At 35.4% G+C, this 27,830-nt stretch overlaps 1 protein-coding gene across 1 annotated transcript in view; it reads left to right on the top strand.

Annotated features, from left to right (window-relative positions):
• Positions 1 to 27,830, top strand: part of MORC1 (MORC family CW-type zinc finger 1) — a 144,006-nt gene that overhangs the window by 16,283 nt on the left and 99,893 nt on the right. Inside the window, 3 exon segments of the mRNA XM_074363136.1 lie at positions 4,813 to 4,972; positions 6,747 to 6,852; positions 24,462 to 24,587. Coding sequence (XP_074219237.1) covers positions 4,813 to 4,972; positions 6,747 to 6,852; positions 24,462 to 24,587 — 392 coding nt within the window.

Genomic DNA, 27,830 nt, shown 5'->3' with positions numbered 1-27,830 from the left:
GACTTTTGGTCAATTAATCTTTGACAAAGGAAGCAAGAATATCCAATGGAACAAAAACAGTCTCTTCAGCAAATGGTGTTGGGAAAACTGGACAGCTACATATAAATCAGTGAAGTTAGAATACTCCCTCACACCATACACAAAAATAAACTCAAAATGGCTTAAAGACTTAAACATAAGACAAGACACTATAAACCTCTTAGAAAAAAAAAAAGCAAAACATTATCTAACATAAGTCTTAGCAATGTTCTCCTAGGGCAGTCTACCTAGGCAACAGAAATAAAAGAAAAAATAAACAAATGGGACCTAATTAAATTTATAAGCTTTTCACATCAAAGGAAACTAAAAAATAAAACAAAAAGACAATCTACAGAATGGAAAAAAATATTTGCAAAAGGTGAGACTGACAGGGCTTAATTTATAGAATATATAAACAGCTTATACAACTTAACAATAAAAAAAAAAAAAAAAAAACAGCTCAATCCAAAAATGGGCAGAAGACCTAAACAAGCAATTCTCCAATGAAGATGTGCAAATGGCCAATAGGCACATGAAAATATGCTCAATATTGCTAATTATCAGAGAAATGCAAATCAAGTCTACAGTGTGGTATCATCTCACACCAGTCAGAATGGCCGTCATTCAAAAACCCACAAACAATAAATGCTGGAGAGGGTGTGGAGAAAAGGGAACCTTCCTACACTGTTTGTGGGAATGTAGTTTGATACGCCCTTATGGAAAACAGCATCGAGATTCCTCAAAAAACTAAAAATAGACTAACCATATGATCCAGCAGTCCCACTTCTGGGTAGGTGTATATCTGAAGGGAACTTTAGTTTGAAAAGATACATGCACCCCAGTGTTTCTAGCAGCACCATTTACAATAGCCAAGACATGGAGACAACCTAAATGTCCATCGACAGAAGACTGGATAAAGAAGTTGTGGTATATTTATACAATGGAATACTACTCAGCCATAAAAAAGAATAAAATAATGCAATTTGCAGCAAGATGGGTGGACCTGGAGATTGTCATTCTAAGTGAAGTAAGCCAGAAAGTGAAAGAAAAATACCATATGGTATCACTCATGTGCAACCTAAAAAAAAGCCAAATGAACTTGTTTACAAAGCAGAAACAGACTCACAGACATAGAAAACAAACTTAAGGGGAGAGGAGTAGGAAAGGATAAATTGGGAGTTCAAGATTTGGAGATACTAACTACTATATATAAAATAGATAAACAACAAGTTTATACTGTATAGCACAGGGAACTATATTCAATGTCTTATAGTAATCTATAAATAACATGAAGACGAATATATGTGTATGTATGACTGAACTATTACGTTGTACACTAGAAATTGACACAACATTGTAAACAGACTCTACTTCAATTTAAAAAAAGAAATTTAAGAATATATATATGTATTTGGGAAATGGAGAGAGGGTGGCTGCCCATCCTGGGGTCATTGGAATCTTGTCCTATTGATCTTTTCTTGAGTAAGTTTTTAACTCCTAGGCAGTTTTCAGAACTTTATTATCCAGGTACACAAATCTTCAGGATAAGAGGCTCCCTTTGGCACAATGAGCTTTTTGGAAGAAGCCTACAAAACAATTACTCTACTTGTCCAAAAATAGATGATCATTTTTAAAATAAATAGAATACTGGATTCACAATACTTGGAATATGACATCTAAAGAAATTGAATGCAAAACATACTTAAAACTATAACTCTAACTCTCATAATTTCAACTCCATTTGCTGACCCAGAGACATTTTATTAATCTGCAGTGTTTGAGTTTTACTATTATGAACATCAGTTATAATTCAGTATAGCAAATGCATGTTGAGGCATCGCTATCGGCCCAGCACTGGATAGACCCAGCTAGAAAGCAGAAGAAAACTGTCTGACTGTCAAAGTGTTCTCAGTCTTGTCACAAAATAAGGCAGACAAGTGTGAATTTGATAAATAACAAAGCAAGGGTGTTTAAAAAGCATGCTGTTCAGTGAGTATGTGTTCCTGCTGTTACAGAACTATCCAAAGCAATGATGTGGATAGAGAGATTAGAGAGCCTTGAGTGGTCAATGAGGGTTTTTATGGAGAGGGTACAATTTACAACTGTAAAGGCAGGTATGTGGTGAGAAATGGCATTTGGCAAGTGTCAGACTGGGAGATGATTGTAGGTTTGGAGGGATAGTATGGAAATTGCCCAGCAGGAAGCCGTCATGTCCACTGGCAGTCCTGGCTTGGGGCTGGAGCAGTCTGTAGGCAGTAGAGAGTAGCTGAGTGGGATTCTGACATGAGGAGGAGCCATACTTTAAGCATTTACATTATGTCTCTTGTATGTAAAGGGCATGGAGGGAAGTTGGGTCACAGCCGAGGTTATAGCTTTCCTAAAATGGGCCATTCTCTTTTTTTAAACTAAAACCAGCAACCCCTTCCCATTTCCACTTATACAGAGGCAATCTCCTTCAACAGTATTTTGATATTTTCCTGCAAATCTCTATGTAACATGCTTGTATTGCTACTTCTTGATTTGATGTAGGCATTATTTGTTAACCTCCCACTAGAAAACAGGAGGGTTTACCTATTTCTTTTTCTTTCCTCCTATCACACATACCCACCCTTCCAATTCTCCACTCTCAACATAGTTCGAGTGTAATTTTGGTTATGCCAGTTTTCAGTGTTTATGTTACGAGACTGTATGAACACTATGCACAGTTAGGCTGTCTCATGAACTATCATTTTTTCCCTTTCCTGCACCACTTTTAATTAATAATTAATAATTGCTTAGTGTTCTGTGTGCTTATCTCTGCCTGCATGTGTGCTGGTTTTATATGCCTTTATCACTATGTTAACCCCAATCCCAAGCTACCATTTTGTCAGTCCCACCTTCTTGAAGAGCTCTGCTTTGGAATTTTCTCAGGCGTTGCCCCTCACACTCCTGCTTTCCAAAGCTGGCATTCATCTGTCATCCTGGGATCTGCCCTGCCACCCTCCTGGCGATTCTCTTCACCTCTCTTCTGTGTCACATTTCAAATTTCTTTCCTTGCTTGCTCCCTCTTCTTGTTGTGACACATCCTCCGTTTGCTTTCTCAGCAAGAGGGCATGAGAGAGAAAATATTTTGAGACTTCACATGCAGGGAACTGTTTTTATCGTACCCACTTAATGATAGTTTGGCTTGGTATTTTTTTCTTAGAATTAATTTTCTTTCAGGATTTTGAAGGCATTGCTCCATTATCTTCTAATTTCTAGTGTCATTATTTAAAAAGCTTGAAGCCACAGACATAGAGAACAAACTTATGGTTACCAGGGGTTAAAGGGAATGGGGAGGGATAAATCAGAAGCCTAAAAATTGCACCTCTTGGGGAGTAATGGAAATGTTAGCTGTCTTGATTGGTGGTTTCATAGGTGTATACATCTATCGAAATTCATCAAAGTGTACATCTGAAATATGTGTAGTTTACTGTACAGAAAGCATATCACAATAAAGGTGTAAAAAGATAAAAATAAGTTATTTGAAGCCATTTTAATTCCCAAGTCTTCTGTGTGACCCATTCTTTTTTTTTTTTTTTTTTGAAGATCTTTGTTCTTATCTTTTCTCTTTTGCTTTCTGTCCTTTATAGTTTTTGTTTTGTTTTCCTGGAGATTTTTCTAACATTTCTTCCAACCCTTTCTTAGAAAAATTTTCCTATAATCATATTATTTATTTCTAAGGAATATTTAAATTTTCTCATTATTCCTTTTTAAAGATACATAGTTCTTGTTTCATGGATACAGTATTGCTTCTTAGAGCTCTGAAGATATCAACTATGATTGATTTTTTCCCCCTGAAATTTTCATCTTTCTCTTACGGTTTTTGTTACCACTGACTTGCTTGTTTGTGCTTGTTTATTTGGTCTGAATCACATTAGAGGCTTTTCTTAGATGGCTTTTAATCCTCAGTACTTTGAAGATCAGTCCAATAAAATGTCAGTTGAAAGCTCTGGGAGTGTAGTGTGGGTGGGGCTTGGCAGCCATGAGTGCCACAATAATGTGATCTAGATGGCCTGTTTTTTTTGGAAATCCTCAGTGTCTTTCCTTCTGGGCTGGTCAGCTATCTCAAAAAAGACCCCTACAGTCTTCTGCCTGAAGGCCTAGCTGACTGACAGCTTCCTGGCAACCAAATGAGAGAAGAGGTCTGGGGTTCTCAGCATCCAACATGTATACTTTTATATAATCCCCCTAATTTCAGTATGTCCCTAGCCAACTGTGCATGATTTGTCCTCTAATCCAGAAAAGCATTTTCCCACTCTTTCCAGAGCATAGACATCCCGTCCCAGTGGAGGTGGGGGAAGAGCTATTGCCAGATGGGGCTTCTCTTCCTTTTACCCACCTCCAGAGTTAATTCATGCCATCAACCTCTGAGCCTTTGAGGAGACTGAGTTGTAAATCAGGCTGGTTCTTCTCTTTTCTGGCATGGGCTTCAGACTGGTTTTCTTGGATGTGCTGTCATATGCTTTTCAGCTTCTAAAATGCCGATACCATTGCTCCCTCTGCCATTCAACCCATAGCTCAGTAGGGAGCTGAAGTAGACTCCATCTGTCTGCATGTTCTGCAGTAGAGCATTTTAGAATAAAACTTGGAGTATACATATTTGTTACTCGTCTTCTCCTTGTAAAACTAGAATGTGGGGGAGGGGGAATAAACTTTAACTTTGTGTTTTATAATTCGGCTGGATGGTAAATGAACAGAATTAGGATCAGACAGAAGAATGATGGTTTTCATTTGTGTATTTCATAGTAAATTGATGTGCATTTTTTTAAATAGGTTGTGGTTCCAATACCTTCATGGTTAACAAGAACCAAAGAATCTGTCACAGATGATCCTCAAAAGTTCTCAACAGAACTGTCTATAATTTATGAGTACTCTCCGTTTAAAACTGAAGCTGAATTGATGCAGCAATTTGATGTGATCTACGGGAAGTGTGGTAAGATCATCAAAACTCTGAAATTTTGATGGAAGTATTTGTTTTCAGTGTCTTATGAAAGACTCAATGTTTTCATATTTTTTCTATTTATAATATCACATGGGATATCATATGGGGTGGTTATTTGTCTTATTTATGTAACTTTTGTCTTAGGCGAATCCAAACAGGAATCACTGTTAAGTCCCTGACACTGGGAGAAAGGTGTGTACTTGTATAAGCTTGGTGAAGCTGGATGGGAAGAGGGTGATACAGTCCCTGCATGAGACAGCAAAGTCTGGAGGTGTTTACTGCAGCATCCAAGATTAGATGATCCCAGGGTTTATAAGACTGTTAGCAATTTATAAAGTAACCAGTTCAGACTTCTGTGCCAGTCTTTCTTCAGACTTCTACAACTTTTCTTATCTAGAAACAAAAAGAATCCTACTCTAGAGAAAGCTATTTGCATTCTGCTTTTTGTAATAGTTATTGGCAGAATTCTGTTATGTTTATAGTAAAATTGTTTTATGTTATGTTGTCTAGTAAAATTCTGAGAAACTTTGTTTCTAACTTGGTCTATGTTACCTTCAGAATTTCTTCTCTAATTTGTTTAAAAGGGAAGTTTTCTGTTATTGTTTTCCCTTTGTCATAGAGGGAAAAATATTGGCAGCTAAGTAAATATTCATTTCATTAATATCCACATGGCATACTTTAAAGACAGTTAATGTAATCTCTTAGCTGCCTTCCAATTGTGAAATGCTCATATAAGTAGTAACAAAGAGTCTAGTACTTCCTGAATACTTTTCTAAATGCTTTGTAAAAGTTAACTCATTTAATCTGTAAAACAACTCTATGTGGTAGGTACCTCATGAGCTCCATTGTGTAGACTAGAAAACTTAGGTTCAGAGAAGTTAAGAAACTTATCTGAGGCCATTATGCTAGCAAATGATTGATCCCAGATTTAGACACAGGCATTTAGGTTCCCAAATCCAAGTCCAAATCCTCAGTCACTCCACTGTTCTCCCTTCTGTTTTAGTATTACCAAAAAAATTATAATTGGTTGTTCTTTTAATTTCTCTGACGTTGCTATTTGTCCTTATATTATAATCAACATCATAAAGAATTTGGACTTCTTTGTTTACTTTGCATTAGAGCAGAGGTCAGCAAACTAGGGCCTGCAGGTCAAATCCTGCCCCATACCTGTTTTTGTAAATAAATTTTTATTGGATCATAGCCACATCATTCATTTATGTATTCGCTACGGCAGCTTTCATGTTACAACTGTGGAGTTGAGTTGTGAGTAGTTGTGAGAGGCCTGAAAGGCCTGAAATATTCATTATCTGGCCCTTTACAGAGTTTACCAACACCTGTTTTAGGGCCTAAAAGCAATACTTCATATTTACACAAATTTAAAAAACTCATCTTTGTTCTTATGGGCATTGATTTCGGTTCTGCCAATGAGAGCTTTACCTATAATACAAATTTGGCTCAGGCTTCTAACAGTTTTTATAATGCAAATTATGAAACCAGTGCCAAAGTTTAAGAATCCACATTGAAATATATAATGAATTGAGTAGTAAAAAGAAGCACTGTACTGTAGAAACTCAACACTCCTTGGCACAGAGTAGAATTTGCTGTAAGACGTATATTTTGGAACTTATCCAAGCATACTATTTACTGAAGTACAAAAGGAAATTCGGTCTATGGCAGGCTTAATTCCACAGATGAAACAATAGCACCATGACTAATACTTAGTGTAGTTAAATATTGACAAGTCAAACATCTACTTTTCCACTAGGAACTTTGCTGGTTGTTTATAACTTGAAGCTTCTGCTTAGTGGAGAGCCTGAGTTGGATGTTAAAACTGACAAGGAAGATATACTGATGGCGGGAGCTCTTGAGGAGTGAGTAATTTGTGCCTTTGGCAGAATGTGTCTCAATGGCAGTGAGCTGGAGTTAGGAGCCCTGCATCCTGGTTCCAGGTCTGGGGCCACTGGGCCTTAGCACTGGGATAATTCATTTTACCTCAGTTAGAGATGAAGTGAGCTAGGCTAGACCACTGAGTCCCAAATCTGGCTGTGCCTCTGAGTGACCTGGACAGCTCCCTGAGAAGTATAGAATCCTGTCTTGTCTCAGATCTACTGAGTCAGAATCTCTAGATATCAAGCCTAGAAATCAGTTTTTCGTATGTTCGCTGGGTGATGCAGAGGTGCCAGCATGGGTGTGGACCACTGGAACATAAGACATCTAAGGTTCTCTAATTCCCAGACTCCTATTTTATGAGTGTTAAAACTGAGGAAAAAAACACAAGTTCATTGTTCATTACAGATCATTAAAAAAAAAAAAGACATATTATATGGCGTGAAGCAAAAAGGAATACGACTGAATGGCAATTCACAATGGCCTTATGAACCACATACTTGCAGTTTATAAAGAAATAAATGAACACATTCATTTTTCTTGGTTACTGGGGATCTGTAGGAAGTAGAATGAGAAAGCACTAGGGGGCATGGTGAAAAAGTGTGGTGAAATAATGGCAGGGTGACCAAACTGTGATTTCCCTAAAGTAACTTTGTATTTAAAACTTACTAGTTTAAGCCTGTAGTCTCTTAGTGTCAAAATGCTAGAGCTAGGGGGGATTTTAAAGGAATTTAATTCAATCTGATTATTTTATGAACCAGGGTTGTTCAATAGAAATATAATGAGAGCCACAAATATAAAACTCATATGTCATCTTAAATTTTCTAGTAGCTACATTAAGAAAAGTAAAAAGAAACAGGCAAAATTTCTAATTTTAATAATGTTTTTGTTTAATCTGGTACACAAAAATATTATAATTTCAGTATGCAAAATATTGAGACATTTTACATTCATTGTTTTCCATCTAAATATTTGAAATCCAGTGTGTGTTTTATGCATATAGCACACATCATGTGCGCCTGTGGCCGGTAGCTACCATACTGGGCAGTGCAGCTTTAGACTAAGAGGTTAAGAACCAAGTAAACACATCATCTTGGAGAGCTTTTTCTTTTGCCTTTGAAGTGCAATTTTGAAAGTCCTTTCCCCAGTTAGAAAATTTAACATTTGATAACACAGTTTTAGATTATCTTTTCTATTTTTTTTCTAATTTATAATTTTTTCTCATTTTGTTCTAACATGTAGAATTCTTAATTTACACAGAAATGAAGGTCTTTTGTGTTTTTTTTTTTTTTTCTCTTGGAAAAAAAAATTCAGCCTAATTACTGTTCTGCAAATGCTGGGAACCCTTTTGCCAACATTAACATGCCAATATCAGAAAGGAGGTCCAGAGCTTTTACTGGCACCTCCATTACTGTCTCCTCCTTTTCCCGCTGGCCCTGCCTTTCTGCTTAACAGCTGGTTCCAAAACCGATGTCTCATACTATTTAAAAGCTTTGAGCTCACATTTCAAACAGTTATCTGTCAGAGAGCCTTGGCATTTCAACACTAGCATCAGGAAACAAATTATTAGAAAAATAATTTGACAGCTATTCTTTGGAAAAATTCTTACTGTTTTCAGATTGTTTCATGGAACCAGAAGCCTCTTAAGCCATTTAGAAAATTAATTACAAAATAAAGAAAATGGATCAGACACAACATATACAATTAAACTTCGGAACATTGACCACATTGGACTTTTTTGTTTGATTTTCAATTAACAATTTCATACTTTAATCACAAGAAAAGTTTTCTAAAGACAAGAATGGGATTTTATGAGGAAGGATTATTGTAAGGAGGAGACAACTTCTATACCATGGTTGCTATACATTTCATAGTTTCTGCTGTGACTACCATGATGGTGCCAAGAAGGGACAGTATCACCTCCTGGGGAGGGGTAACAATGCCACTATAGTTCTTCTAAAAAGTCAGTGGATTCTGACATTAACACCTAATTCCTCTTCTCTCAGGGACTAGAAAACCATTCAGTCCTTGGGCTCAAGGAACATGTCTGGTCCAGGATGGATCTTTTTCTGACTCCTCTTCCATTTATGACTTCTGATATTTGAACTTCTAATCTGGTAGAATTTACATAATGTTGGTTTCAAGAACAAGTGGTTTGTAACATAACTTTTTCACCATTTCTTTTTCTTGTTACTGTATCCCCACAAAGCCACTGGGCATAATTCTGTATCTGTCTAAAACAAGTTTCAAACCTCAGAACTGTATAATCTTCACCTTTAGTCTTAGATGGTGTGCTCCTGCTGAAAATAATTTTCTACATAGGAATAGGAAGATCCAAGCGTTCAGGCTTTTGTTTGGCCTTGGAGAAGAGGTTTTCTGATATGATTTGTTTTCTTCCAGTTTTGTTTATTGTAAAAGCAAAAGTGAAAGAATATTTTTAAAATTGTTAAGGGGAAGAATTTATATATCATAATTGATTATTTGTATTATTTCATTCTGAAGTATAGCCTCATTTTTCTTTTTTCATTTACGATTTATTTCTAAACTTTGTTCTCCATTATGTAGTCTTAATATGCCTCCTGGTTTCTTTCCTTTTGAAACACCTTTATTGTGGTATACTTCCTGTGCTCATAATGATTTATTGATAAGCGGCTTTATGCCAGTCCATTAAGTTGATTCATCGTAATTTATGTAATAATTCCTGTATTTTGGATAGTAGCATTAGTCTCAGTGTTTCTCATTATTTGTGGATAATGTTGAAATAAATATTTCATACAGGTGGATTTTTAAAATTTTTTTAAAATTATTTTCTTTAAGACAGATTCCCAGGCACAGAACTACTGAGTCCAAGGGTCTGAACTTTCATACATTTCTTGTGAATATTTGGCATCAATTTTAAACTTAGCAATCAAAACCTTTTATCATTCTGCTATGGGCTTAAGCTCTAACTAGTAATCCAACCATTGGCAAGGCCTTGTTTCAAGATGACAGTAACCTCATGAAAATTTCCTTAGGAGTGATGCTCAAGCACACAGGCAGTGGCATGTGCTTTGGAAGTATTATCTGAAAACAACCCGTTTTCACTTAAATTTAAAAAATTATATGTAGATGCCAGTCATCTCAGAACTTCAGAATGCAGATGAGGCAGAAGTTTGCACTAGTGTGTGAAATGTTAAATTGAAGTTTGAATCTGTGAATGTGGTATGTGGAAAGGGCCAGGGAAACACACAGAGGTTCCAGTGTGATGTGCGGAAAGTGAGTTGTACCTGCAGGGAAAGAATTGTGTTGAATTTTTCATGTTAAATTAAAGAAAGTTTCCAGAAAGGAAAGAAGATGGCATGAAAAATAGCTTTGTAAGAAATCAAAAGAAAATCAAGAGTTTGGAACAAAATGGAGGGGCACGGGGGCGCTGAGAATACTGAAAATTAAAGGTGAGCTAATAACAGAAAACAAGTTATTTCTTTAGGGCGTGCTTAGACAATTTTTTTTATCTGTAAAATATTCACTTTTCCTTATTTAAAAAAATTCTTTTTTACTTTTTTTTATTGAGTAACAGTCATTTTACAATGTTGTGTCAAATTCTAGTGTACAGCACAATTTTTCAGTTATACATGAACATATATATATTCATTTTCACATTTTTTTTCACTATGAGCTACCACAAGATCTTGTATATATTTCCCTGTGCTATACAGTATAATCTTGTTTATCTATTCTGCATTTTAAAATCCCAGTCTGTCCCTTCCCAACCCCCGCCCCCTAGGCAACCACAAGTTTGTATTCTATGTCTGTGAGTCTCTTTCTGTTTTGTATTTATGTTTTTTTTTTTTTTAGATTCCTCATATGAGTGATCTCATATGGTATTTTTCTTTTTTTTTTTTTAACATTTTCTATTGATTTATAATCATTTTACAATGTTGTGTCAAATTCCAGCTTAGAGCACAATTTTTTAGTTATACATGAACATATGTATATTCGTTGTCACATTTTTTTCTCTGTGAGCTACCATAAGATCTTGTGTGTATTTCCCTGTGCTATACAGTATAATCTTGTTTATCTGTTCTACAATTTTGAAATCCCGTGTATCCCTTCCCACCCTCCGCCCCCTTGGCAACTACAGGTTTGTATTCTATGTCTGTGAGCCTGTTTCTGTTTTGTATTTATGCTTTGTTTGTTTTTGTTTTTTTTAGATTCCACATATAAGCGATCTCACATGGTGTTTTTCTTTCTCTTTCTGGCTTACTTCACTTAGAATGACATTCTCCAGGAGCATCCATGTTGCTGCAAATGGCGTTATGTTGTCATTTTTATGGCTGAGTAGTATTCCATTGTATAAATATACCACTTCTTTATCCAGTCATCTGTTGATGGACATTTAGGCTGTCTCCATGTCTTGGCTATTGTAAATAGTGCTGCTATGAACATTGGGGTGCAGGTGTCATCCTGAAGTAGGGTTCCTTCTGGATATATGCCCAGAAGTGGGATTCCTGGGTCATATGGTAAGTCTATTCCTAGTCTTTTGAGGAATCTCCATACTGTTTTCCATAGTGGCTGCACCAAACTGCATTCCCACCAGCAGTGTAGGAGGGTTCACCTTTCTCCACAGCCTCTCCAGCATTTGTCATTTGTGGATTTTTGAATGATGGCCATTCTGACTGGTGTGAGGTGATACCTCATTGTAGTTTTGATTTGCATTTCTCTGATAATTAGTGATATTGATCATTTTTTCATGTACCTGTTGATCATTTGTATGTCTTCCTTGGAGAATTGCTTGTTTAGGTCTTTTGCCCATTTTTGGATTGGGTTGTTTGGTTGTTCCTTATTAAGTCATATGAGCTGCTTACATATTCTAGAGATCAAGCCTTTGTCGGTTTCATTTGCAAAAATTTTCTCCCATTCCGTAGGTTGTCTTTTTGTTTTACTTATGGTTTCCTTTGCTGTGCAGAAGCTTGTAAGTTTCATTAGGTCTTTTTTATGTGTTGTTGGATTCTATTTGCTAATATTTTGGTGAGGATTTTGGCGTCTATGTTCATCAGTGATATTGGCCTGTAATTCTCTTTTTTGGTAGTGTCTTTGGCTGGTTTTGGTATCAGAGTGATGGTGGCTTCATAGAATGAGTTTGGGAGTATTCCCTCCTTTTCAGTCTTCTGGAAGAGTTTGAGAAGGACTGGTATGAGTTCTTCTTTGTATGTTTGGTAGAATTCCCCAGTGAAGCCATCTGGTCTTGGACTTCTCTTTGTAGGGAGGTTTTTTATTGCTATTTCGATTTCATTTCTAGTGATCGGTTTGTTCAAGTGGTCAGTTTCTTCTTGATTCAGTCTTGGTGGACTGTATGTTTCCAGAAACTTGTCCATCTCCTTTAGGTTATCCAGTTGGTTCCATATAGTTTTTCATAATATTCTTGTATGATATTCTGTATTTCTATTTTATTTGTTGTAGTTTCTCCATTTTCCTTTCTTATTTCGCTAATTTGTGCTCTCTCTTTTTTCATCTTTGTGAGTTTGGCCAGAGGTTTGTCGATTTTATTTACTTTTTCAAAAAACCAGCTTTTGGTTTGATTGATTTTTCTAGGTTTTTTTTAAATCTCTATTTTATTTATTTCCTCCCTGATCTTTATAATTTCCTTCCTTCTGCGGTTTTTGTTCTTCTTTTTCGAGTTCTTTTAGTTGGTGGGTTAAATTGTTTATTTGAGATTGTTGTTGTTTTTTGAGGAAGGCCTGTATCACTATAAACTTCCCTCTTAGCACTGCCTTTGCTGTGTCCCATAAATTTTGTGTGGCTGTGCTTTCATTTTCATTTGTCTCGAGGTTTTTTTTTAATTTCAGCTTTGATTTCCTCATTGACCCATTGGTTTTTTAATAGCATATTGTTTAATCTCTAGACAATTTTTGTGTATTAATTTATATTGTGGTGATTTTTGGAACTCTGGACCAAGTTACATATCTCAAACTTTTGTAACCACCCCCCACCACCAAATTGTATTTTTTCCCATTGAAGTAGTCCATTTGTGCAAAACAGAATCAAGTTAATCCTTTTTCTCGTTCACACTGGTGTCTGTAAGTAACCTTCAATCACAATCACACAGGTGATTAAAATTTAGAGTCATTTTCAAAGGTTCTGTAGTGATGGAGTACAGTAAGACTAAGCTAATAGAAGATGACAGGATGGTGGAGGATTTTAAAATGAGTCAGTGCCCATCATTACCTTGTATGTGGTTAGTATAAATTGGCATCTGCAAAATCTACAGGGTTGTAATTCCACTTCGGCATCCCTTACCCAGAGAGTTTATGTAGATGCCAGCTATGGAATTATAACTCTAAAATTCAGATGTTTTAAATTTCATTCTTAAGATATAAAGTTTTTGTGTGGATACTAGTATAGAATTATAGTTTCATAATTGAGATTTTGAAATTTCATGTGATACACCACTGAATCCTGGATCCACACATTAGTTTTCTGTTTTCCCTCCTGTATCTCACTCCTCCTAGTTTACCTGGTGGTCCAACACCTGTTCCAGTGGTGTTAATCTTTGGGGCAAAGAGTGGAGTGGGTATGTGGTATGGGCCTAAAGTCGTTCACAAATATTAATTTATTGAAACTAATCAAAGCTGCATAAACACACAGATCAGTATAATAGTGCTTCCTCATTCTCCATCACAGTTCCTTCAGTCTCTCTCCTCCTGTAGAAATTATTCTGCAACTTGAGTTTTTAAATATATCATCTGGCTTTTTTACAGCACTTGTCAGTTTATATTAGATTTGACTCAAACTTTTTCTTTAAGAAAAAAAATTTTTAATGTAGGTTTTTTTTTTTTTTCTTTTTGGTGAAAAAAATTTAATGGAGGTACTGGGAATTGAACCCAGGACCTCATGGGTGCTAAGTACACACTTTACCACACTGATGTATACCCTCCCTTCTTGGATTGTTTTTCTTCTTAACTTTTTCTTTTGATATAACTTAGACTTTTCAAAAGGGTGGAGAAGATAATATAAAGAATTCCGATATGCTTTTCACTCAGATTAGGCAAAGGTTGATGTTTTTCCACACTTGCTTTATCTTTCAGCCTCTCGCCCTTCCTCTCTTCAGATGTATGTAGCATGAATCCATGGGTTCTTTCTTATTCTTTTTATGCTAAGGGTTATAATCTATTCACTATCAGAATAAATTCTGTGGCTAAAGTTGTCCTAGATTTGGCTAGTAGGAGCCCATTCAAACTGAATTTTTTTTTTTTTTCATGTCACCATCATTTCTGAACATTTATGTGCTTGCTGGAGCCACAAGATGTTCCACGCTCATGTTATACTTCTCTTTCCCCTGCTGTAACCCTGCCATCATCTCCAAGGAACCCTGGTTCCTTTTATCAGATAGTGCTATACTTCATTTTAAAAGCTGACTCTTTTTAAAATCATGTATCTAATTTTTAAAATGGCTGTATAATAATCAATTACTATATGTTGGTGTGTAGCAATTTTGCATGGTATTCCATTATTATACATTGATATACATCAACACTCCCCGATGGATGGGACTTCACTTTTTCACTCTTTTAACAAAAGAGTTCTTTATGCTTATATTTTGGGGACACGTGCACAAGTATTTCTTTAGTATTCTCAGAAAAATATTGCTAGATTAAGAAGTAGTAATTTTAAATTTAAATAGATAGTGCTAAAGTACTGTGCAAAAAACTTAAATTCTCTATGCACTTAACCAATGGTCTGAATTTTCTCAATGTCCTGATTGTCACCAGGATTTGATATAATCAATCTTTAAAAATTTTGCCAGGTAGCATCAGAACCTAGGCAAAAGTTATGGAATAGATTTTTCTTCACAGCCCTCAGAAAACCAACTATAATATTTACTAATATTTGTAGTTTATTTTTGTATAGACTTTTAATCCATCTGGAATTTGAACATGGTATAAATTGTGTGTGCATGGAGAAGATAGATTAATTTCATGTTTTCCTCATGCATACAACATTTTTAAATAGTTCAACCTTTTCTACTTATTTGAAATGCGTTGTTAGTATAAACCAGTCCTACCGTGCTTGGATCTTTTTCTAGACAATCTGTTCCTTTTCACTGACATATTTTTCTATTTCTGCCCCATTAGAATTTCTTAATTGCTATAGCCCTTACAATGTGTTTTGACATTTGGTAAAAGAAGTATCCCTGTTTTTTTTTTTTTTAATAGCCTCTTCTTTTGGATGTTCTTTTCTATATGAATTTTTAAAATAAGCTTTTCAGGTTTAATTCCAAAAAAATTCTTGGAATTTTGATTGGTAGTTCATTGAATTTATAGATTAATTGGGAGAGAACTGACATATTTATGTTTTGGTTCTTATTCCTGTATTCTTTTATATAGTTGAGTGGTGTTTTATAACATCATAGTATATCATAGTAATTAAGAACAAGGCTTTGGTAGTTAGACTGTGTTCAATTTGTAGTTCTACAAGCTGTGCTATTATGGGGCAGGTGGTTAACCTCAAAGAACTTCAATTTACTCATTTGAAAATGGCAGTAATAATAATAGTATTATATCACAGAGTTGTTGCCAAGGTTAAATGACATGTGATGTAACAAGTGCTTAGAAAACTTCTTACACATAGTATGAGCTGAGGAATTGTTAACTATTCTTCATTTGGTTCTTGTATATTTCTTGTTAGGTTTAGTCATAGATATTTTCTGACTCTTCTTGGCTTTCAAGTAAGACTTTTTTCCCTATGTTGCTTTTTCTAGGTAGGAAAGCCATTGACTTTTTGCCTGTTGATTTTATGTCTCACCATTTACTGAACTATTTTATTCTAATAAGATTAAATTTAAATTTAATTAAATTTTCTACATAGTTTTCATTTGCAAATAGTGATGGTTTTTTGTCTTCATTTCTGTTACTTATACTTATTTCTTTTTTTCTTATTTTAACTAATTATGAATTAAATAGAAGTGATAATAGCAGACATGCTTTTTTGTCTTGTTTTTGTCTGAATGGAATTCTTTTTTGTTTAACCATTAGGTGTGATACTTGTTCTAGTTATTATTCCTTTGCATTAATGCCTTTTGTCAAACTGAAGAAGTCAGTTTAATGAGTGCCTTTTATTTATTTTTCACAACAGGAGATGGGTATTAAATTTTAGTCAATGCTTTTTGACATCTGTTGAGGTGATTTAGTTTTGTTTTTCTCATTTAATCTGTTAAAGCAGTGTGTTATTATAGTAGAGTTTATGATGTTGAACCATTCTTGCATCACTCAAATAAATCCAACTAGTTTACGATGCATTATTCACCATGTTAATTTTGCTAGTATTTTATTAAAAATTTTTTTGCCTTAATGTTTACACATCAGACTGGCTAGAATTATGCTTTTGTTTCTCTTGTCTTGTTTAGTATTGGTATATAGATTATAGTAGAATGAGGTGGGAAGCTTTTCACCTTTATTGTTGATTTGGATGAGTTTAGTTAAAATGAATTTCTTGTTTACCTATAGACTTGGTAGAACTTCCATAAAAAATCTGTGATCCTGTTATTTCCTTTTTACTTTCATCACTTTTCCATCGTTATAACTGTTAATCTGTTAAGATTTTAAAATTCTTGGGCCAAATTTATCATTATAATTTCTTATAAAAATACTTATTTTATTTAGATTTTCAAGTTTGTTGATATGGAGTTTTGCACAGAATATTCTTACAAAATTTCTCTTTTCCTCCAGTCTTGTAGTTTTGTCTACTTTTACTTCTCTTATCGTGTACTTCTGCCATCTTTTCTTCTTGGCTAGAGAGATTTAACTGTTTTGACTATCTTTAAAAATGAAACAATTTTGGATTCTTTTAATTAAGTCGACTATGTTTATGTTAATTTTATATGTATATTAACTTTTTTAAACATTCTTTGGATTTATTTCATTTTTTTCTGTTTCCTAGAGGCATGTATTTTATCTGTTCACTTTCAATCTCTTTCTAATCTAAACAGCTCAGGCTCTTATTTACTACTTGCATTATGGCTATATTTCACAGGTTTCAAAATGTAGAACTATCATTTTTGCTTATTTTTCAGTAGTTTATAAATTTCATTTTATTTCCTCTTTAGCTCAAAAATTATTTTTAAAAAATATTTTAAAAATCTATAAAGGCATAGGATTTATTTTTGAGGGGGAAATGTGAAATATCTTCTTCTTACTGTTCTAATTTTAATAAATGGTGATCAGAGAATATAGCCTGTTTTATATCTGCTCTTTGAAATCAGCTGAGATTTTCTTGTGGCCTAATGTTTTAAACATTGGAAAAATGTGACTCTCTGATAAGGAAAGAGTCTAATACTACTTTCAAATTAAGTTATTCACATCTTCAATATCTTTTTTTCCCTCTTGATCCTTCAATTTCTGAGAGAAGTGTGCTGGAATCTCTGACAGTGCCAATGAATACATCCATGTTTCTTGTATTTCTATTAGTGTTTGTTGTATGTGTTTCAGAGTTGTTAGATTTGTGGCACATATGTCATTTTGTTTAAGTGAACCTTTTATTAATTTAAAATATCCCTTTATGTTCCAGTTAATATTTTCTAATAACTTTATTTCTATTTTTGTCTAATATCCTATTTTTTTTCTTTCAGTTAACTTTTTATTACTTTATATTTTGCCACTGCTTTATTTAGAGCAGTGCTCTTTTATTTTTGGTCTCTCTTATATAAATGGAATATAACCAGATTTTTGACTCAGTCTAAATGCTTCTATCTTTTAATAGGAAATTTGTCTACACATTTATAATGACATCTATTATGGTTGAACTTATGATGCCTTCTTATTTTATGTTTTATATTTGCTTTGCTACCTTGGTTGTTATTTGTTTACACTTACTTGGTTTTTGTTTATTTTGTTCTGCTTTTTTTTTCCTTTTTCTCCATTTGTAAGATTGGTTGAGATGTGATTTTTGTTTTCAAGGAGGAAGATTCTTTTTTTTTCTATTCCAATAGTTTGAAAATTATTTGTTCCATTCTATTCTTTCTGTGAATTACCTTTTACATTTTAAGCAAACATATATAAGCATATTTAGTTTTCTTATCAAAGTTTATAGTTAATCAGTATCTGTATCTTCTCACAAATAAGTCAAAATCTTAGTATGCTTTTATTTCTCTTCCTTACCAGTTTCTTCTCTTTTGATTATTTTATATAAAATTTATTTACAAACTTTACAGTACTTTATCACACCCTGCATATGTGATTAGACTATAAGACTAAAAAATTGGTTTTGCTTATCATGCTATCTTCATCCCATATCTTCTTCACTTATTTATTAGTTTAGATTATTATATTAGAATATAATCCTGTAAATTCTCAAATAATTATTTCAGAGTCTATTGGTGATACATTTTTGGAAGCTTTGTATCCTTAAAAGTGCCTTTATCATCCCCACCTCAGTACTTGTTTAAATGGATAAAGAAATACTGGTTCAAAAATTATTTTTCTCAGAACCTATTGCTCATTTGACTTCTTGAATCCATATTGTTAATGAGAAGTCTGATGTAGCTGTGGTTATTAACTTTTGTAAATTACTTATTGTTTCCTGTTAGAGAGCTTTTAGGATTTTTTTTCCCTTAACCTTTAATAATTCCCATGATGTGTATATTGGTGGAGTCTTATCTTTTTCTAATTTTTTGTACTCAGCAATTGGAGGATTCTTTCAACTTATTTATTTCCTATTGGCTGTGCATTCAAATAGTTCCAGATCCAATCACTATCACCTTCTCTACTGGTGTGATGCTGGCTTGAGCCACCATCGTGTCTCATCTGGATTATTGCAGAAGACCTCCCACTGGTCCACTGGTCTCCCTGCTTCCACCCTTGACTCCACTCTTCCAGCCTTGCCCCTCTGTAAGCAGCCAGAGTAGTCTTTTAAATATTCTATACAAAGTTCTCCAGTGATCTTCCATTTTACCCAGAGAAAAAGTAAGTCTTTACCAATGTTTTGCAGCATCCTGCTTGAAATACTTATCTGCCCTTTGTCTCGTCTTCTTTCCCTCTCATTCCTCTGTAGGCACCAGGCCTCCTTACTATTCTTCCTTGGATTTCAGCAGGAGACTAATATGTCTTCTTATCTACTAGCTTGATTCTATCTAGTTTTTGGTTTATTTAAAAATATTTCTTTATATGATGCCGTGGTCTGTCAGCAGAGACATTAGGGATAATTGAATGGTTGGGCAGTATTTGCAGTCTAATGCCATATAATTTATTCTGTGTAGAGTAAGGTCCATACAGAGTTAGAAGACATGGGCATCAGATCCTTGAATCCAGTTTTATGGATTAAGTTGAAGGAACCAGAACCTCAGGCTTATAGGCAGGTAGGGGCTGTGGAGGGTGGATTTGCCTGAGTCCATCATCTACCTGTCACCACTCCAAGTCACATTGCAGTGCAGTGATTCAAACCCATCAGCCTTAGAGATGAGGGGGTACATCATAAGGAGAGTGGACTTTGTAGTTACTTAGAACTGGCCTCAAATTCCTGGGTTCTTCCACTGAGTTGCTGCCTATAAGTAGATTCATTTTACATTCACTTGTTCAGTGGCTATTTATTGAGTGTGAGTGTCAGGCTTTGTTTTAGGAGCTAGGGATATGTCAGGGAACAAAATAGACAAATATTTTTTGCTCCAAGTTGTCTTGAATTCTGTTGAGAGAGCTTTCATTCTAGTGGTAAGTTATCTGTAGTCTCTATAGATTTCAGTGTTCTCATCTATAAAATGAGGCTATAGCATCATAAACCTAATATGAATCCTGTAGAAATAGAATAGGCACAGTACGAGGCACATGGAAGCTCTCAGTGTCTTTTAATTCCCTCCGTTCTTATTCTCCTACAGCACTTCTCTCTAGCACTTACTGTAATGCTCTGTAAACCAATTCATGTCTGGTACATAGCAAGCAACAGATGAATTGAATTAAGGTAGACAGCACTGACGGTCAATGTGTAGGTAATTTTCTAAGGATATTGCAGACACTTTCACTGGAAGGTGCTGGCACTCTCAGTTGTGGGTTCTACTGGCCTCCATCCCTGAAGATCACTGGGGATCTTTATTAGGATGAGACAGGAAGCTTTAGGAAATTTTGTAAAGTGTTTTTGTTACCTTTTTTGACCTCCAAACTGTGGAGGCTTGATCACTCCTATAGCATTTTTCCTGATTCCTTTTTTAGGGGCCAGGGTCATATGACCATTTCACTTGGTCTGTTATACGTGTGATTGCTTTGTGCCCGTGTTCATCTCAGTTACTTAATGTCATAAGGACTTTGCATACTCAACTTTATGAGAAAATGTAGAAAACACACATTCTAGTAAGAAAGACATGTCGTGGATTTGGCTGTCATCGAAAGGGCCTGCCATGCCCCTGGAATCTGTTATGGCTCAGGATCTGAGGCAGCTAGAGGAACCCATCCAAAAAACCAGCTCTGAAAGTAATGATATAATATGGAGTAATGGAGTTGAAATTTTATGCTAAATAATGTTTTTAAACTAGATGCCATGTTGCCAGTGTGTTTCTAAATTGACAGTCATTGTGCAGAAGTCCATGATGTCCCTAGTTTATGTCTTACCTGAGCTGGCTGGGAACACATCAAAACTTAGAGCTTCAAGTTGTTATAATGTGCTGCTTGCCATATTGTGGTTATGACAGAAGCAGAGCTTATAAGTTTTCTTCTAAATTACCTCTTTGAGTTGACATTTCTCTTAGGTATAATCTTCCCTAAGATTAAATTTGGTTAGGCCCTTTATAGTTCAGAACTTAAGCTAGTTAAAAATCTTTATGCACTTCATTAGATTCAGGATCATATAAGTCTTGTTCATTTCAACTTTAAGAAATCTTCAGAGATTTTGTAGGGATTTTAGCAAATTTAGAAAACAGTTTTGGTTATACTATTCAGTATTTTCATGAATAAAAATATGGCACTTCTGAGATATTCCCTAAGGGATCTAATTTAGTCTGGTGCTTAGATTTTAGAGTCGTTTTCTCGATCACGGAAGGTAGCTCAGTGGTTGGGCCAGATAGGAGTCTGCTCTCTGTGTCCCCAGTGTGGATAAATGTGGAGGGTGTTCTAGCTCCAGATTCCTTCAAGAGGTTATTCTACTCCCCTCTTCCAGGAAAACTGCCTTATGTACCACCCTGTGCAGTAGGTCTACCAGGCAATGGTTCTCAAAGCTGGTAAGAGTTAAACAATCTCCTGCATAGCTTAAAAAAATTCACATTCTCAGACTCCAGCCACAGAGCATATGAATTGGTAAAGGAGATATGACCTTGTCCATGAGACCCCTCTTTCTGACAACACAGTTTGGTGGCCACAGCACACCAATCGACCCATGATCTGTGGCATATGGAGCAACACTTCCAACAGCAGCAGGATGACGTGGATAGGTTGGGAGAAGAAAGAGGCTGCACACAGGCGATGGCCACAGCTGGAGGCTAAATTAGAGACTGAGAATACCCACTGCTGAGCAGGGGACAAGCACATAGACTACTCCATTTCCTCCCATTGTATTTCAGACTATAAAGCCAGTTTCTACCTTAAAATTCTCTCTTCTTGAATCTGTCATTGGTCATGTGCATGTGTGTATGTTGGGGAGTTTGCTCTCCATCTTCCTTTCTCAGTTTATTTATAGACATTTAAGTAGAAAATGAGAGAGAAAGAGAGATGATACAGACAAAGATAGAGATATGGACACTTCTGGAAAACTTTAAGATGGAAAAGACATTTTAGGAGGAAACAAGAGAAGAACTGCTCTTGGAAAAGATATATGAAGTGATAATTGATGGAGAGTAACAGTATTTTTCTTCCCCTTAGTTCTGAAGATACCTTGATGACTTTGAACATTTGTATCTCAGTTTCCCAAGGGAGTAGCTTTCTTTATAGACTGGTAACATCATCATGGAAGATGATCAGTCATTAAAAAGTCATTAAAAGTCTTATATAGGGAACCACCTGTTGTTTATTCTAAATATAGCCAAGAAAGTCCTGAATAATTATTACTTATTCAAACAAATATTTATTGATGAGGATGCTAGCCTCATGGAGCATACAGCCTGACGAAGAGACAAGTAGGTAAGCAGGCAGTGACACATTACGTGGCAAGTACTGTGATGGGGTTGCACAGAGAAGGTGGGGAGTGGTTCACCCAGACTTGGGGAGCGAGGGGAGGCTTTGAGAGGAAGTGAGATCTCCTGAGGCGTGAAGAGGATCTGACTGAAAATGGCCAAATAATTAAATGTGCTGATTCTTGGTAAGAAGGCAGGATCCCATACCTGGAGAACTGAGAGCGAGACTAAATAGCTAGACTGAAGCCAGCAGGAGAAGAGGCTGGAGGGTTAGGTGGGGTCCAGATGTGAAAGACCTTACACATCACGTAAAGACGTTTGAAAGTTACATTGGGTGGCCTATTTGATGTACAGATTTCATGTTTAGCCGCCTTTGTCTTTCTATCACAGACATTATAATAGCATGGGAGGTATTGCCATTCTGTTTGTCACAAGTAAATGGGAACTTTCAGAAGTAGGTGGTATGTGTATAGAAAAGGGTTGACACTAGAAGGCTTGCTTACAAGACTGGCCCTTGGCTGGCTTCGGGGAACTTGGCTGGTAAATGGTTCCTGACACTGATAAAAAACTTTCTCTAACAGATAAGGGTGGCTTACTGTGTCTAGACTGTGCAAACAATGTGATTTTTGCTGATGACTGTCTTTCTGGGACTCTGAAATTTTGATACATCCTGGGCAGAGGGTATTTATACAGCCAGCCCCAGTAAAAAACAAAAACAAAAACAAACAAAAAACCAGAAAACCTTTGGTGCTTAGTCTCTAAAGGGCTTCCCTGGGCAGAAGCATCACACACATGTTGCTACATTTTCATAGCTAGGGAAAGAGTAGTCTCTGTGTGATCCTTCATGAGAGGGAGAGGACATAAGAAAGCCACGCAAGGATTCCTCCAGACTCCACCTGTCTTTTCCCTATGCACCAGTGTATGTCCTGCTGCGTCGCCATGAGTGCAGGTGTGTGCTAAGTCCCATGAGACCTTCTAATGCCTCTCCTAACACAGGGGAAGTCTTGAGGATCCCCAACATGCATGCTATGAATAGTTACCTATAAATATTTATTGAATTCGTAAAAAAAATTGACCTATCAGGAGGTAGAAGTATGTGTCCTTACTTTATGTTTGTATAATTCTTTTTAACCCAAACTTGTCTAACCCAGCTTGATATCTCACTGTATTTCTCAAATTCCCTAATTTGGCTTTGAATTACTTTTGACTTTTATCTTCAAATGACAGAGAAGTGTTAGCTTCAAGGAGAGTCAAAAGAAAGAGCTGCTAGTTGTAGGGGTAATTCCAAATCAGGAGATCCAGAGAGGATTTGAATAATGGTAAAAGTACTCAGAATTTGTATAGTGTCCCATGGTGACTTTTTTTTCTTTTAACAGATGAGGACTTGATTGTGCAGCTGCTTGTATACTAATAACCGACTGTATTATTGCAGTGCTGCACCTTAGTGCAGACAGCCTCTCTTGTCACATCAAAGTTGCACCAGAAGTTATGGAATAATAGCCATGGACTGGATACTTTTATATCATTTACATTGGGAAATTCCACTTAAGGCTTACTTTTAAAGAATTTCTTTTCAAACAATTAAAAGAAATTCCTGACTTTTTAATGAGCTTCAGATCCTGCCTTAGGAAAGTATAACCAACCAGGAAATCCTTGCACTGCTCATGGGCTTTGTCTTCATTTTTGTAAATTCCTTGGAGTTCTGTTCTTTCTTACTGAGTAACTGCCAATAGTGGGACCCCATTGAGCTGACCTCCCCAGATGGGCTTTATATTTCCTTTCCATCAACCCATCTCCCTCTGAACTGAGGTGGGCTTGTAAAAGTGATGGGTTTACGGCCCCCTGCTTTCGACTTGGCCTTGTAGCCCTTCATAGTAGCCTTTTCTGGGATCCAGTAGATGGAGAGCACTCCTTCTTAAGTAGATGGCTGGGCTTGTTTTTAATCTTTATTTCTTGTCTAATTGGAGAGGATTTACAGTTCATAAATAAACTTTAATGTAGAAGGTCCCTGGAATTGTTGGTATACGGCAACGCAGCCATTTCTCAGCAATGTGCAGCTTTAGAAGGGTAGTTCTCTTCATAGGCTATTTACATTGTTTCTGCTTCCATTTTATTGCCTTTCTATCCTTTATTTTTCTCTCTTCTCTTCTTTTTCCACTTATCATGTTGTCAGACTTCTCCTCTCAGCTGACCATTAATACTTACTTTAATACTTATTGCACTTACAGGATGAAGTTTTATGTTTCTTGTTCATAATTTTCAAAGCAAATGAAACATTTTATTGTATTTCTCTGTTTGCACTAACTTCATGGAAATGTATTTTATTCATGTGGGCCTGCATTCTTTTTATTATGTTTGAGCAGGGGGATTATTTTATTTATTTGGCTTGATTTTGTCCTTCTGGGCTGATAGCTTTAATGAATAGTATCTTTTATATTGCTGATATAAGTCTACTTAGAACTGATTTTTTCTTCTCAAATAATGTCATTATTACATCCTCTACAGTATGGCCTTTGTTATCTTCTTTTCTAGTTTTCCAGAGAGATGGTCATTCAGAGCCTACACATCTGTTCTGTATTTTGACCCTTGGATGAGAATTTTCATTCAGGCCAAAAGAGTTCAAACAAAATACCTATGTTATTGCCTCTACAGACCAAGGTAACTCTCCTTCCTTCAATGATCTTCGTAGTTATTTTTTAAAATTTATTTATACTTTGTTTAATGCTCAACTTATTTAACTTACATATCTAACAAAAAATTGAGAACACATACAATAATTTTTAAAAGTTATAAATACATTAAAATCTACTCTAAAATTTTAACCAACAACATAGGTTTAATTAGTTTTTTATTGTCATACTGTTATTTCTTCCTTCTTAAGATTATAGCTATACTTTTTTGATTTATCTTCATAAAGTTTTTATTTATAAAATACCTCCTACCCAATTGTTAAAGTGATTTTTACAGTTGTAAATAAAATTTAAACTGCATTCTGGAAAGTTTGCTGAAGAGTAATCGTGTGAAACAAATATTTGGCCATAATAGCAACATACCACAGAAGCCGTTCTTAAGTTACATCATTCCCCCGGGTAGGAATTTGTTGTTTACTTCAGTGAATCCAAGGTGCTTTGATTAGAATAGGTTCCATTAAAAAAATTAGTTGACTTATATTTTCTTTTTATACAATGTATTTGAACTAGTAAATCATATACATATATATGTATGTAGAATGAATATATGTGTAAGTACACGTGTGGTTCGTTTATATTTTACTTACCTGTAATATTTTAGCATAAGGTTTTTAAACTGACATTTGCATATTATATAACTTATCTTGCCCAACTGTGTGTGCAGCCAGAACAGTTTTTTTTTTTTTTGGTGTGTAGTTTCTGAGTGGTCATTCATTTATTCACTAAACATTTATTGAAATCTTCTATTCATCTGAGGTTGTGCTAGGTACAAAGCATAGACAGATAAGATTAGTTATATTTTCAGGAGTTTACTGTCTACTGAGAGGAACATTTAATGCTTGAACTTTTTCTCTGTATGTGCCTTTTTATATGCATTATTTTATTTGATTTTTGCCATGACCCTGGTGTTAGGTTTTATCATCATTTTAGAAATAAATAAATGTTGGAACTGGACAAGAACTCAAATCTTCTGGTTCTTGATTCCTTACCAATTCAAATTTCATCTTCCTTCTCCTATACAACAATAATTCTTTGTAATAGACCCACATTTGTTATGTTGTCTTATTTTCATGAAAAAGTAGTTGCTGTCCTGGGGCCTTGCAGTCACTCATATCAATATTAATATTAAAAATTATGGATCTCTGAATTGAGTGCCTTGACCACATACCAATGAATTCCTCGAGAACTATTTTTGATTTCTGGCTATACTACAGATCACATTTTGAAAAATGAAGTATACCAAGCCTGAGACTTACTCTGTAAATCTGTTTGTTCCCTAATTCATATCAGAGTGGTACTTCCTTTTCATCAGTCTCATTCTTCTGGGAGGTACCACAGATCTTCTGGATCAATCAATAGAGCTGATCTTTTCAAATTAAATTATTCCTCTCAGTTTGGGTAAAAAATGTTTTAAGCCAACGGAAAATGTGGATTTGTCTCTATTTTCTGAGAGAATTTTATTTTTATTTATTTATTCATTTTTTTAAAATTATTTTTTGCCTGAGGGAATTTTATTAAATTGAATTTTATCTGCCTAAATTAATTATCTCAAGTGATGGCTGTTTCACATTCTAGTATATTTTTTATTCACATTTTGAAGTAATATTCTTAGACCTATCTTACCAGAAAGTAGATATAATATATTTATCTTGTTCCCTAAAAGATATTTAATGAGGCTTGAACCTTTGCCAGGTGGTGTATGGAGCTCTGATAAACTGTTGAATCTGATATTTGGGATATACAGTCGGGACAGATTTAATCTTTCATGGTATTATCCCTTAGGCTTACTTTTCTCTCCATTTGCCTTATTTACTTGCATATTGTTTTCCTCACAGGTTCTCTGGTGGCAATAATTTTGTGTTAAGAAATACTTGGAGTTCTCTTCATGTTATCTCACCCCTAGTGGGGTAACCCTTACTTTATTTCCTTCCTAAAAGGCACTATAGCTCTAATGGCTATATCAGAACAAATTAAGAGCTGGTGATGACCCTATTTGATCAGAGTAGAGGCATTTAAAATATATTACAATGATTAAATACTCTGTCTACTTGACCACCCAGGCACCAATAAACTTCTAGAAATGCACCCTGAAGTATTATTGATAAGAATACATGACTATACTTCATGGTCAGCCATTTCTGTATATTTTTGTAGCAAAAAGAACACTGGATTTTAATTGTGTGGGTGGAGTTACAGTTGTAGCTCCTTTTCCCCAATGTCTATAACAAGTTCAGAAGAGGACTAGAGGGAAATTTTTGGTGTCTCCTTCTTTAATCATATTCTGTTCAGTATTTTTATCAGTAACTTGGATAAAAAGCACATGGTTTAAATTCATAGTTGACCCTGAACTAGGAGGGATATCTTATATCAGGCATAATATGAACAAGATGTGAAAGAGTTGAAGTACAAAATATAAATGTAATATAACATACAGACCTGAATTTAGATTTTAAAAATCATATTGTGTTAATATACTAGACTGGACACTAATTTACATAAAAAATATGTTGTCACTGACAACATGCTTCGTATAAGCTGACAGTGTAACAGGGTTGCTAAAAATGTTTATGGAACTTAGTGAGCAGAATAAGATGGTGATAGCACTAATAAACCATATCCTGCTTGTGCCATGCCTGGAGGAGGATGTCCAAATTCCTTCAAAGCCCGTGCTAGCTTCATTGATGGAATTGAGCATTACGCCATGGGCAAGAGAAGACTTAAGGCCTGAGTGAAATGTGACAGACTGTCATAGGATGGTTGGAAGTCTAGAGGGTAGAACTTGGATGGCTGGATAGAAGTAGAAGACAGTTGGAGCTAGCTCAGCATGTGTTAGGCTGTTTTTGCAAGGCAGAGACACACAGATTACCTTTTTCAATTGGTATTTAGCATAAGTATATTCAGAGAAGTCAAGGAGAAGGGCACCATACAGTCCCCTTAATTTCTCCTTTGTCTCAGTTTTTCCATGACTCAGTTGTTTTAAAGAACAGCCCAGTTTTGCTCAGAACATCCCTGGGCTCTGCTGAACTGACTTTGCTCTGTGTACCTAGTACTTGCTCCTCCAACACTGGGTTTTCCACCATCAAATTCAAAGCTTCCTTATTGGGCAGAATTTGGGGACAAGACACACCAGAAGTGGAGGTTGGTTTGATTGCTCACATAGCTTCCTTTGGTTGAACACCAGTGCTTGGTCCACTTAGCCAATTTAATACCC

Source organism: Camelus bactrianus, chromosome 1, assembly GCF_048773025.1.
Source record: "Camelus bactrianus isolate YW-2024 breed Bactrian camel chromosome 1, ASM4877302v1, whole genome shotgun sequence".
Taxonomy (NCBI): Eukaryota; Metazoa; Chordata; class Mammalia; order Artiodactyla; family Camelidae; genus Camelus; species Camelus bactrianus.
The sequence above is the reverse complement of the archived record's forward strand: the minus strand, read 5'-3'. Positions and strand labels throughout refer to the sequence as shown.